This window comes from Nannospalax galili, unplaced genomic scaffold (genome assembly GCF_000622305.1).
Source record: "Nannospalax galili isolate Female #2095 unplaced genomic scaffold, S.galili_v1.0 scaffold891, whole genome shotgun sequence".
In the NCBI taxonomy this organism is placed as follows: domain Eukaryota; kingdom Metazoa; phylum Chordata; class Mammalia; order Rodentia; family Spalacidae; genus Nannospalax; species Nannospalax galili.
Window position 1 is genome coordinate 752,346 of NW_008330576.1, and position 13,437 is coordinate 765,782.

The 13,437-nt window shown below is 42.8% G+C and overlaps 1 protein-coding gene across 1 annotated transcript in view; it reads left to right on the forward strand.

Moving 5' to 3' along the window:
- Nucleotides 1-13,437, forward strand: part of Slc28a2 (solute carrier family 28 member 2) — a 25,626-nt gene extending 12,189 nt beyond the window's left edge. Inside the window, exons 4-17 of the mRNA XM_008849499.1 lie at nucleotides 620-803; nucleotides 3,140-3,281; nucleotides 3,824-3,937; nucleotides 4,222-4,299; nucleotides 4,675-4,755; nucleotides 5,166-5,246; nucleotides 7,483-7,608; nucleotides 7,725-7,855; nucleotides 8,264-8,432; nucleotides 8,606-8,803; nucleotides 9,418-9,499; nucleotides 10,760-10,858; nucleotides 11,051-11,162; nucleotides 13,320-13,437. Coding sequence (XP_008847721.1) covers nucleotides 620-803; nucleotides 3,140-3,281; nucleotides 3,824-3,937; nucleotides 4,222-4,299; nucleotides 4,675-4,755; nucleotides 5,166-5,246; nucleotides 7,483-7,608; nucleotides 7,725-7,855; nucleotides 8,264-8,432; nucleotides 8,606-8,803; nucleotides 9,418-9,499; nucleotides 10,760-10,858; nucleotides 11,051-11,162; nucleotides 13,320-13,437 — 1,715 coding nt within the window. The remainder of the gene's footprint in view (nucleotides 1-619; nucleotides 804-3,139; nucleotides 3,282-3,823; nucleotides 3,938-4,221; nucleotides 4,300-4,674; nucleotides 4,756-5,165; nucleotides 5,247-7,482; nucleotides 7,609-7,724; nucleotides 7,856-8,263; nucleotides 8,433-8,605; nucleotides 8,804-9,417; nucleotides 9,500-10,759; nucleotides 10,859-11,050; nucleotides 11,163-13,319) is intronic.

Consider the following 13,437-nt stretch of genomic DNA (forward strand, 5'->3'; position numbering starts at 1 on the left):
TATATTTATATATTATACCTATAGTTTTAAAATCCTTCAGAGAATAATTCTTTTTTATTTGAATCTTTTTTTTAGTGCTTTGATTTGATTCAGGGCATAGTTTCTTGTAGTCTTTATGAAAGAAGCCTGTATTATATATTACTTATTTGCTTGTTTATATGTAAAATCAGGGCTGTATGATGCTTTTGAAAGACAGGAAACCTTGTTTAGAGTATACTGTCAGTGACATATGGGACTTTGATATCAGTATCAGATGCAGGTGATTAGTGAGACCAAATTTTTACTTTGGGCAGTATCAGGGAGCATCGAGGAAAAGGCCACGTGGCTTTTCTTTGCCGTTGTGGCTTCCATTACATGGTGTGACTCAAGGGAGAAATTTGATCATCTGACATTTTAACATAATTGAGATAATAAAAATACAGGAAGAGATGACTGACTTTGGAAGAGTCTAACAGTGGATGTTGACTAACTGAGGTAGAAGGAGAGCTAGTGTGATATCCTCAGGGGCAAGCAGAGAGAGACTGCCATAGATGTGCAGCCCACTCCACAGCAGGGCGGGTAGAGAGCGTTCCGTGTGGAAGCTCTGCCTGGCTCACTCCCTTCTGCCGTCTCTTTTTAGCATATGTTGCCTACTTCGTGGCGGCTTGCATCCTGAATTTCCAGAGGGCGTTGGCATTGTTTGTCATCACATGTTTTGTTGTCTTTGTCCTGGCATCCCACTTTCTGAAAAAGTTCTTTGGTAAAAAATTGATAAGATGTCTGAAGCCCTTTAAAAACTCCCGCCTGAAACTTTGGATGAAATGGTAAGTGTGCTAATCAATTTTTGATTCTATGACAAGATACCTAAGACCAACTTGAAGGAGAAAAAAGTTGATTTTGGCTCATAATTTCAGAGGCCATGGCCCATGGTCACTTGGGTCAATTACTGTTAGTTTGTGGTAAGGCAGAACTACATGGTAGGGAGTGAACTGTGGTGACAAAGCTGCTCACATCATGGAGGCCAGGAAGCAAAGAGACAGAGAAGGCAAGGATCTGAGACAAGATGTACTCTGCAAGGACATGTCGCCAGTGACCTGCTTCCTCCACATAAGCCCCATCTCTGACAGTTTTCACCACCTCCCAATAGTCCTTTAAATTTGGAGCACATCAAAGGATTAATTCATTACTGAGATCAAAGCCCTTGTGATCTAATCATTTCTCAGAAGCCCTACCTCTGAAGATTGCCATATTGGGGACCAAACCTTTAGCACATGAGTCTTTGGGGGACACTTTAGATCCAAACTGTAATGGTAAGATGAGAATCTCAGTATCACTGGCCCTCCAGTTTATCCCAAGGCCTGGTCTGCTTCTTTCATTCCCCCTTCCTTCCCCTCTTCTCACCTTTTTCTCTCTCCTCTCACCCTCTCTTGACCCCTTCCTTCCTTCCTTCCTTCCTTCCTTCCTTCCTTCCTTCCTTCCTTCCCTCCCTTTTGACAGAGTCTCTGGCCCATTCTGGCCTCAAAACTCTCTATGTAGCTAAGGATGACTTTGAACTTCTGATTCTTCCATCTCTTGAGACTGGGATTACAAGTACTACCACGTCTAGTTTAGGCAGTGCTGAGGACTGCATAACCCAGGACCTTCTGCATACTAGGTAAGCATTCTACCAACTGAGTAACATACCCAGATATTTTAATTTTTCTCTTTTGATAGTTCCTGAGTCTCCAGGCCCTTACCTACACTTTACAAAGCCAAAGTGTAGAGGACACATAGTAAGAGGACTCTGAGCAGCACATCTCAGCCCAGCTTTAATAGCCTTGGGTGAACATTGCTAGGGGCAGAAGGGGCTCAACTTTGGAGAAGACTTTCAGTCTCAGTATCCCAAGAGTCCATGACAGAATGAGAAAACCCATGCTTCTCCTCAATGAAGCAATTGAAACAGACACTTGCAGTTTAATCAAGTTGACTGTCTCCTTTTGTTGTGTTTGATAAGGTGACACCTCTCCCTCTAGTCCTGGACTTCCTGTGCCTGCTGTGATCTTTCCTAATTCTTTAGAGTTTAGGAGCAAACTTGCTCATCAGTATAACTGGACTGAATTCCAGAGCAGCTGTTGCTCATCCATCTGCAGCATGTTTGACCTTAGGCCAGACTTTCTAGAAAACTCCCCTTTGTCCATTTTCCAATGGATGCACAGAAAATAAGTGTTAAGGTTTTCAATAGTGGTAATTTGGAGAAATAACAGATTACCATCCAAGTTTGGATCACTGATTTATTTGACAATAGGGAGGTAGAGCTAAAGTGATTTTTATCTAAAACAAGATGGAGTTTGGAAGTCAGATTTCATTCACTATAAGAGAGAGAACTTTATAAAAAATATGAACTTCAGCCCAGTCATGTAATGTTTCTTGTTATTTTGCTTTGGTGGTATGTCAATGAATAATGTGCTTTTTTGTGTGTTACTTTCATGTGCTCTCCGTTCTAACTCCTTTCCCTCAAATTTGAGGAAGTCAGTCTGGGTGTTGTTGAGAAAGAGTCTCATGTAATCCAGGCTGGTCTCAAACTCGCCTTGATGATGACCTTGAATTTCTTCTGCCTCTACTTCTCAAGGCTTGTACCACCACAACTGGATATTTACTTATTTTGATGGTGCTGGGGATTAGACCCAGGGTCTTGTACATACTAGGCAAGTGCTCTACTACTGAGCTACATCCCTAGACTCCTGGATGTGTACTGAAATATGTTTGGTACATGAAAAGACCATAACTAGCTGATTCTTTGCTCTTTCACTCTGCCTTTGGTGTGGTTAGAAATCGAGCAGTGGCCCATGGGAGACCAAAGTATGCTTTTTTATGTTTTCTGAATTTTGATTAGTCATTGGAATCATCTTCAAGAATGAGTCTTTATATCACATTTTATTATTATGGAAATATGAGAAAGGGGAAGTTGTATGATTTGTATCCCCAGATTAGAAACTTAATTCTGTAACTTGTGGGGGGCGGGAGTAGAAGCTAAGGAACTATCAGATAATTCTGAAGATATATTTCTGTCTAACCAAAAGTAAGCTGTTGAGTTACTTGACCTTTCCTTAGGGTAAATTTTGATTTTTCAGGGGTAGTTGTTTGCTGAGTTGATGACATGGCTTTGACATTCTTTCTTTAGGGTGTTCTCAGGAGCCTCCTTTGTTGGCCTTATCCTGTGGCTGGCTCTAGACACAGCCCAAAGGCCAGAGCAGCTGATCTCCTTTGGAGGAATCTTTATGTTCATCCTCATCCTCTTTGCCTGCTCCAAACACCACAGTGCAGTGAGTTTTGGGTATTCATATTGGGCATGACAATACACAGCAAGGGCTAAGTAATAATTACAAAGTACATATGTCAAGTATTCATGATGCATAGAACTAAGTCTCAGAATTTTCCTCTGATAGTTTTATTCCTAAGACAAGCTTGAAAGCTTTTAGAAACCCTAGACCATTTACTTTAAAAGGATTGATTGTGATCTATTAATAAGTGGATCTAGTTGGCATTAAAAAAGAATAGAAGGAAAAATGAAAGGAGGAAAGAAAATGTGAATATGAGAATCAGGAAGCACTGTACATAATGATGTTGTATGTGTTATTAAGTGTCTCTAACTTCTAGAAACATTGTAAAAACAGATACGGACGTTTTTGGCCCTTCACACACCATCGCCCTGTTTCTCTGTGCCTTCTCCCTGCTCTCTATGCTGCATTACCTCAGACTGACTGTTAACATCCTGGGTTAGTTCCACTCAGAGTGCACATTACAATCAGGCGATGGTCCAGTAAAGTTTAGAGCTCACATCGGATTAACTTCTTATTGCTTCTAGGTGTGCTGGAGGACAGTGTTTTGGGGCCTGGGTCTTCAGTTTGTCTTTGGGATTTTGGTCATCAGAACTGAGCCTGGCTTTAATGCATTCCAGTGGCTGGGAGATCAGATCCAGGTATGGGAACCGAATGTGAGGGTTTTATCCTTGTAGATTAGAGGGAAGCTTGATGCTTTAAGGCTATGTCTTAACAATGGTTTTGGGAGATCTGGTTGGGAAAGAGGAAAAAGTTATGGAGTACAGCTCGGAATACAGATGAAGAGAGCTGACTTGCTGAGTCCATCATTCAGTGACCAGTGCTTGGGGACATAGCCTGCCCACGGTGGTCACACCAGGCCGATTCCCTGCTTCCCCTGTGTCCTCTTGGCTTTATTCTTACTCTTTGTATTTGCTTCCTTCAGATTTTCCTGCAGTACACTGTGGAGGGTTCCAGTTTTGTTTTTGGTGATTCACTGGTCCAAAATGTCTTTGCTTTTCAGGTAATGTTTACTTTGTGGGCAGGAATGACAAAAGAGGTGGAAGGGTCAGGGAGAGAGGCAGAAGATGAGAATGTGATCAAGAGATCAGCTGGTCTCTATACCTATGGACTCTAAGAGAATCCAGCTCTCCTCCTGTGATCACAATCATCTTGAAATTGATTAAAGAAGGGGTGGGGAGAAAGAGTAGAAAACATCCTGTGGATTAATACCATTGGAGTAATAGGTCTGCAGTGCCTTTTGAATTCGTTGGTAAAGTACACTATATCAGATACCATTGGAATACTGAGACTTTAATCTAGAGGCCTGAAACAGTTTTCTTGTGGCACATATGACAATACAATATAATATCTCACCAGTTGCCCGTTCTCATTACAGTCCTTACCAATCATTATTTTCTTTGGATGCGTGATGTCCATTCTCTACTACCTGGGTCTTGTGCAGTGGGTAGTTCAGAAGGTGAGTCACTTTCCTACACTCCTCAGGAGAGGACCTTTAACTTGGATCTTTCAAGGGAATGGAGGTGACACTTACTTTGGGAAAGATGCTTATATATGGTACATAGAGGGTTAAAATCAAAATGGAAAGGCAGACCCTTCTAAGCCTCCTGATATCAAATGATCGCCCAGGCCTGAGATAGGCTGAGGCAGCACAGGGAGCAAAGCTAGGCTGGATGATTGCTTCATACTGAGTTTAAATCACTTGTTCTAGAAAACACAAGGCCCGAGTTTTGGCCAAGTCTGTTTGTAACTTGTCTGTAGCTCTCTGCCACACTATTTCTCTAGGTCTCATGGAGTAGGAGAGGTTTTGCTGGGCATTGTCCAAGATTCCTGCTGATGTTGATGCTCTAGATCTCTTAATTCTTTTAGATTGCCTGGTTTTTGCAAATCACCATGGGTACCACTGCTGCAGAGACCCTCGCTGTGGCAGGAAACATCTTTGTAGGAATGGTAAGTACCCTGAGGCCGTCTGTTTTTCTTTTTTCTGGATAACTGAGAACTTGGTAGAAAACAAGAAAGATATAATTTTCCCTAGCTTCTTCTCTACTTTCTTTCCTTCCTCCCCTTTTTTGTTTGTTTGTTTTTTTTCTGAGACAAAGTCTCATGTAGCCCAAGCTGGCTTCAGACTCACTATGTAGCTGAGGATGACTGTGAACTTCTGGTCTTTTTGTCTCTGCCTCCCAAGTGCTGGGTATATAAGCACATGCCACCACACCCAGCTTGAAATACATGTTTTTCTTATGAAAAATAAAATAAATGAAAACTGTGAGGCAGCCAATCCTTTCTGAAAGAAATCTCAGAGGCTCAAAGAGGACTTAGCTCATCCCTTTCACCTCTGCTTCTTAACAATCGCTATCTGGGCACACTTAATCTAAATGGACAACCTTAGCCACTGATCACTTCTTACCCACGAAAATAGGTGAATGCTCTAGTGTAAACCTTATCCACCTTCAGGAGCTATAAAAGGTGTTTGAGCTATTTTCTGTTTCTTGCCGTGATCTCTGTGATCCTTGTTTTGCAGGGCCTCTAAGGAGGCAAATAACCTTTTAGTCTTGCTCACGACTAACACCAAGTCTCTTCTCCCTAACAGCTGCCTTATTCATTCACCTGCATGGACTAGGAGTGGGTGCTTGTCTGGAGCAGGTGTTTGTCTTAGTTACTTTTCTGTTGCTGTGAAAAAACACTGACAAAAGCAACTTAAAGGATGAAGGGTTTATTTTGGTTCGGAGTTTGAGAGTACAGCCCATCATGGTGGGGAAGTCCAGGCAAACAGGAACTTGAGGCAGGTGGTCATGTTTCATCCAGTCAGAAAGCAGAACAGTGATGGCTTGTGCTCAGCTGGTTTTCTCCTTTTTATGCAGACCAGGACCCAAACCCATGGACTGGTGCCATCTACTTTTAGCATGGGACCTCCCACTTTAATTAACCTAATCTCATAGGCATGCCCAGAGTCTTATCTGCTAGACAAGTCTAGAGCTTGTCAAGTTGGTAATTAATATTAACCATCACAGTGTTCAGTATGTGCTATTGACTAATCAAATCAACATTAGGAACAACAGCTTGTCAAATGGGTAATGGGTTAACATTGAGGTCTTTGTCTCCCAAGGCTTTAGGCTGGTTATCTACTTTTGATGTTTTCAGTGTACTTCTGGATATGTCTATCATAGCCCTCCATTTTTGCTAAAATTGTCTATAATCAGTTTAATTTTTCCAGCTAGACTATAATCTTCTAAGAGTAGGAATGTGGCCTCACTCTTAACAGTCCTAGCCGCTGGCACAGCCCTGCATCTTCAGCTGTCACTCATTAAAGGATAAACAGCATCTCAGGTTGATACTAGATATAGTTTCCTAGTTGAATCTTCCCGATTTCATAAAAATTTCAGTTATTAAAAAATTTTTGGCAGGGGGTGGTGGCTGAAGAGATGACTCAGCAGTTAAGAGCACTGACGGCTCTTGCAGAGGACCCGGGTTCGATTCCCAGCACCCACATGGTGGCTATGAACCGTCCTTAACTCCAGTTCCAGGCGACTGCGAAGCCCTCTTCTGACCTCCACGGCATTGCATGACACAGGTGCACTCACGTACACGCAGGCAATACACTCATATACATAACATAAAAATAAATAAAATATTAAAATTTTTTTCTATTACTTGTGAGTGCTCACGTGTGCAGCTGCTTAAGTGCCATGGCATGATTGTGGAGGTCAGAGAACAACTTGTGAGAGTTGATTCTCTCCTTCCCACCATGTGGATTCTGGGGATTGAACTCAGGTCATTAGGCTTGGTAACAAGAACATTTACCTGCTAAGCCATCTTGCTGAGCCTACATTATTTCTTTTGATTCTTTAATAAGCTTTGGCTTAGATCAGCTATTTTTAAATTCATTTAATGCATTCTTTGTAAGCATCAAATATGCACTCACTAAGTGTGCTGCATTACATAAATTCACTCAGTAAGTACATGGTTTTAGATTTGGTCAATAAAGGAAAATAACATCCATCTTCCTCAAAACTTTAAAATGTGATATGGAAACAGGTGATGGGCAGATCTGGGGCCTGAGGCCAGAGCTTATTGTCCACTTAGTGGGGCTATCTCACTGAACAATGCACGTGCTAGAGGGATGTGTCTAATGGGTGCACTTCCTACCTGGGATAGGCACTTTGGCATGTTTTTCTTTTGTGTTTAGTCAGAGGCTCCTCTGCTCATCCGTCCCTACCTTGCAGACATGACTCTCTCTGAAATTCATGCAGTGATGACTGGAGGGTTTGCCACCATTGCAGGCACTGTGTTGGGAGCCTTCATATCCTTTGGGGTAAGGCACTGTGTGTGTGTGTGTGTGTGTGTGTGTGTGTGTGTGTGTGTGATCACTGGCAAACCCAAGTTGAGCTCTGTGGAGATGAGATGCTGATCTTCAGTCTCACCTTACAGATTGATGCATCATCCTTGATTTCTGCCTCAGTGATGGCTGCCCCTTGTGCTCTTGCCTTGTCCAAGCTGATGTATCCAGAAGTAGAAGAGTCCAAGTTTAAGAGCAAGGAGGGAGTGAAACTGCCTCCTGGGTGAGTCAGGGGAAGCATATAACTGGGGAGGTGGACACAGGTGCTGCACAGTCTTGTGGAGGCAGAGACTTTAAATCTGAGGGAAGAAAGTGATTCCATCTACCTGCCTGCTTCTCTTGACCTCCAGCTAATCATACTCACTTTTTTCCTTTGATTTAATGTTCCTACCTGCTGCTACCTTCCGTGCCAGTACCCCTTGTCCCTGGCCTCAGACTTTCGTGGAAATGACCTCTGACTGTCTTCAGATGTAAGACTGATCTCCATTAACTGGGTCAGTGAGGAATCCCACCACCTCTCACACTGGCTGTGTACCTACTTCCTCTACTTCAGGGGCAACAAAGTCCTCTTCTCTGAGGAGCTGAGACTACCATAGGCAGTATATTCTTTCCCTTTGCCCAATAACCACAGGGAGGAGAGGAATATTCTGGAAGCTGCCAGCAATGGAGCCACAGATGCCATAAGCCTTGTTGCTAATGTAGCAGCCAACCTGATTGCCTTCTTGGCTGTGTTGGCCTTTGTCAACGCTACCCTCTCCTGGCTGGGGGAATTGGTGGATATACACGGGCTCACTTTCCAGGTAAGGGATTGCATTTATCGGGCATGTTCTCCTGACAACAGTAAACTAAGAGAAAGCACAGTGGGAGAAGGGGGAACAGGAGGAAGAGGAGAGGTCTAAGGCTGCAGAGGGGCTCCTCGCACCTGACCTTGCTCTTCCTTCTTCCTTTTCCTGCGGTACTCTCTTTCACTCAGGTCATCTGCTCCTATGTCCTGAGGCCTATGGTTTTCATGATGGGCGTAGAGTGGGCAGACTGTCCACTGGTGGCTGAGATAGTGGGAGTCAAATTCTTCATAAATGAGTTTGTAGCCTATCAGCAACTGTCTCAATACAAGAACAGACGTCTCTCTGGAGTTGAAGAGTGGATCAATGGCGAGAAACAGTGGATTTCTGTATGTGACAATCCAGAAAAGCCTAAGTGGTGTGGGTTTTGGGCTATGGGTACCGTGGGGAAGACAGAGAGTTACACAAAGGACTGTTGTAGACTCCCGGGTGCTTTAGTGTCCTAGGCCCAGCCACAGAGCAAGCAGAACCATATGCTTAGTAGCCTCACCTCCATGGCCTGAGCTACCTACTCTAAGGTCTATGTACTATTTCTCCCCTGCGCTCTGACCTAATTTTGCTCTCTAGTATAATTACTGGTTCTTTATGGTGGGGACAGTCAGGGAACACACTTTTTGTTTATGCTCTAGGTCCCTTATTTAAAGTCTAAATTGCTGTGAATTTACCTCCTTGTCTCCCCTTTGTGCCACAGGGTCACTTTTCTCAACCATCCTCAATTCATATTCCTTCTTATTCATAAGTTTAACAAGAATAGTGTTGGGCAAGGAGTCCTGTGGCGATCACCATATTGCTATTGCTGTTGTAATTCAGGAGTCTGTTATTCTCTGAGTATCTTTTATATGCTCCTTAGAATGTGAAAAGGACTCTCAGTGCCTTGTAAATCCCCCACGGTTGTAGGACTACACACATGGGACTGAACTAATCTACTTATTTTTTTCCCTAGGTAAAAGCTGAAATTATTACAACATTTTCCCTCTGTGGATTTGCCAACCTTAGTTCCATAGGCATCACACTGGGATGCTTGAGTGAGTTCTTAAACTTTCCTAGCTCCCCAGTAAGCCAGGCAGATGCCAGCCTTTTCAGTGTGCAGTACAGGTTGAGACTAGATAGAGAAACCAACGTGAAGGGGGCCTCAGGCTGCAGGGAATGCGGAGTGAACACCCAGTGGCTACAGCAATCTTGCTACTTGACTATGTGTTGAATTCTTTACATCATAAGAATCAAAAAGGCAAAAGACAGCAGTAGACAAATAAGCAGACAGATGGTAAAAGTGAGTGTCATTCACTGTTGAGCTAAAAGCTGAGAGTCAGCCAGGTATGGTAGTGTACACATTTAATCCTAGCACTTGGGAGGCAGCAGCAGGTAGATCTCTGAATGTTCAAGGCCAGTCTGGTCTACGTATTGAGTTCCAGGCCAGCTGGGGCTACGGGGAAACCCTGTCTCAAAAAGAACAAACAAACAAACAAACAAACAAACAAACAAACAAACAAACAGAGTCACCAGTTATTAAAGGACTTGGTCTTTGAAGCTGACAGAGATAGTCAGGCTTCTGGCAAGATTGCTGGCTATGGGTGATCGGTGATGGTTGTAAGACTACCATGGAGAGAGATGTGCTGCTGGAGGACTCTGGAATGTAGCAGAATCCCAAGCACTTGGATGATCCAAGTTAGAAATGGGTCTTAGAAGAAATGGAGTATAAAAAGAACAGCTTAATGTGTTAAAAACGTCATTTATCCCAGTCGTATTCTGGGATAGAATCATTCAATTTATTTATTGGATGGCTTATTAATCAATTTGAAGGTGAAGTAATTTCCCTTTGGTTTGTCTTTTCCCTTCTATTTAATATCTATTGGTATTGTTCTAATTCAGATACCCGGTAACCTTTTGTTTCTTAAAAGGCCAGGGTTGGATGCATGTTGCCTTCCCTAGTCCTCTGGCTCAAAAGGGGCCATCTAATTCCAATCCAGAGTGTAGATATTAACTGGCAAACACCAGGCATTTGCACCTGTTTTGAGCAACTCAGAGCCTTGTTTGATTCAGATAATTCTTAAGTAGGTTCCAGAATCACTGGAGCGAGGGTTGGATATACAATACTTGACCTAGGAAGTGTCTGAGTTAGATATCAAGACTAATGTTTATACACACCTCTGGGGTAACATTGATACCAAGTGGCTGGTCATAAGCATACTCTTCACTTGATGTGTTTTCTTCTACATTCTTCTCATGGGGTACCCCTCCTTGCTGTGTGGGGAAGAGAATAAATTACTTTGTTTTGTTTCTTGCAGCATCAGTGGTGCCTCAGAGGAAGAGCGACTTCTGCAAAATTGTGGTCAGGGCCCTCTTTACAGGGGCTTGTGTATCCTTTATCAGTGCCTGCATGGCAGGTAGGTACCTAAGTGTTGTCTTTTGGCAGAAATCACAGGATCTCAGAACACTGGTTTAAGTGTCCATCTCACAGACACACTGAAAAGGCTGCTAAACTATCATATTATCAACTCAACAACCAAACAGTAAAGAACTTTGAAGATCATGTTCCAAATCTTCCTCTTCATGTGACATCTGTCTCCTTTATCCAGGAATCCTCTACGTTCCCAGGGGAGCTGAAACTGATTGTCTCTCATTCCTGAATACAAGTTTCACCAATAGAACCTATGAGACGTATACATGCTGCAGTGGGCTTTTCCAGAGGTAGGTGAACACTGGGGTTCCTGCTCCCTCCTCTGATAGCCTCTCTTCCAAGAAGGGATCTTCTGGAAGTGTGAGAAGGAAGGTCTTGAGGACAGTCCTGGGAAAGCTGGATGGAGGATGAGCTGAAGTATGGGTACTGGTGAAGGCCACCACCTGTGCGCTTTTCTCTTACTAGGTACACCTTTGGTATTAGCCCGACTGTGCATGAGAGACAGGTGCTATCTGAATTGATGGTATAAAGGCAAGGGAAAAAAAGTGAGGTTTCTCTGTTAAGAAGTTACTGTATGAGCCCACCATACCTTTAATCCCAACACTTGGAGGCAGAGGTAGGTGGAGCTCTATGAGATCAAGGACAGCCTGGTCTATATAGTGAGTTCCAGGTAAGGTGGGGCTACAGGGAGACCTTATCTCAAAAAAACTAAGAAGTTACTATATGGGAGCTAGAGAGGTAACTCAGTGGTTAAGAGTGCTTACTGCTCTCGCAGAGGACCTGAGTTAATTCCTAGCACCCACATCAGTTGGCTCACAACCTTCTGTAACTCTAGCTCTAGGGGATCCGATACCTCTGGCCTCCACGGGCACTTGCACTCTTGCACGCGTGCGCGCGCGTGTGCGCGCGCGCACACACACAGACAGACAGAGGTATGTGATTAAAAATAATAAATCTAAAAGGAAGTTAATGTATTTATTGTTACTGATATATAAATAGGTGATAGGTGAAGCTTTAACAATGTTCTAAGTGACTAAAACTTTAGAAGCTTTTCCAGATAGAAATGGAGCAGAACAAGAGAAGACAAATTTGAAAAAACCATATTGAGTTCAGTGTAAAAATTATCTTCAGTAAATTCTAGACTATGAAAAGAAGAGACTATATCACCGAGCTAAAAACCTAATTTGGGGACAAACAAGGAAGGATTTAAGGGATTTGAATACTGACATTATCAAGGTAAAAGTTAAATACGCCAGTAGCAACATATAAGTGAGTGAAGAGGGTTTTGGGAAGAGAGACTGAGACAGCATAAAAGACCTCATGTGAAATCTAAAGAAATTAGACTTTGACCTGCAGAACTCCGAACACTGGCATGATTAGCTGTACTTTTTCAGAAGGTTATTTGGGTGGCAAGAAGAACACTAAACACACTCCTTTAAGAGACTTAGTGAGAGATGGCAAGCACTGATACTCATGAAGATAGAGATGTACCAGACAGAGGGGAACCAATAGGATTGGTCCTCAGCTAGATAGGAGGAAAGCCTGGGAGGAAGAAGAGAAAGGCAAATGGGTCCAAAGACTGGCATTCCTTCACTGAGAGGAACAGGACTAGTTCCAGACATAGGAGACTAGAAGGGAGGTTATGACCTCCTTCTGTTTTGGATGTGCTAACTTAGAGGCACCTGTGGGGACATCAGGTAAAGCCACATATAAGTCAATTGGAGCCTGGGGCTCAGGAGAGAAATTAGAGCTGGAGACTGCTTAGGCAGTTACCATGAGTAAGTGATCTGTTCACTATGGGGGTAGTTATTCAGGTGATGTTAGATGATCAGTGAGTTAAGAAATGAAGTAAAAGGAATAGAATGCCAGTGTGCCTATGCTTGGAGATTATCATTAGAGGCAACCAGTGTCCTTTTGATGTACCATTAAAGAGGAATTTAGAAGCTGGATAGATCATTAGTCTGGCACAGTTCTGATTTATATATTATTCTCAGTGGATTTCCTAAAAGCTACATCCGGAGAGTCATTAACAACTAGAATCTGAAAGAAATGCCTTTGCCTAATTAAGTGTCAGTGGTTTTTCTTTCTCAAGAGGAAAATGGCCTTCGGTTGTCAGCTTTTTTTTTTTTTTTTTTTTTCTTTAGGAAATATTCAATTCTAGATCATTACAAGGCATAAATTTTGCCTCAGCTATCTGGAAAGGAAATTTTGAAATAGACTATGTTTAGGAACTGGGCACAGATGCAGACACATTGAACAGAGTTCTTGGTTGTAGTAACTAAGGTATAAATGACAGAAAACATTTAACTGGATCCTGTTTGGTTGTGGCTGACAGATTTATTCATAGATTTTGGGTTTTGTTTTCAGCTATTTGGTAACCCTTGTTGGTACATCTTGTTGCCTTGCCTTTCTCTGATCCACTGCGTGTCTCTGGCTTTTCGTTTCAGTACGCGGCTGAACGGTACCAACCCACCTTCCTTCTCAGGTCCCTGGGAAGACAAGGAATTCAGTGCCAGGGCCTTGGCAAACTGCTGTGAATTCTACACCAGTGCTGTCTGCTTCTAA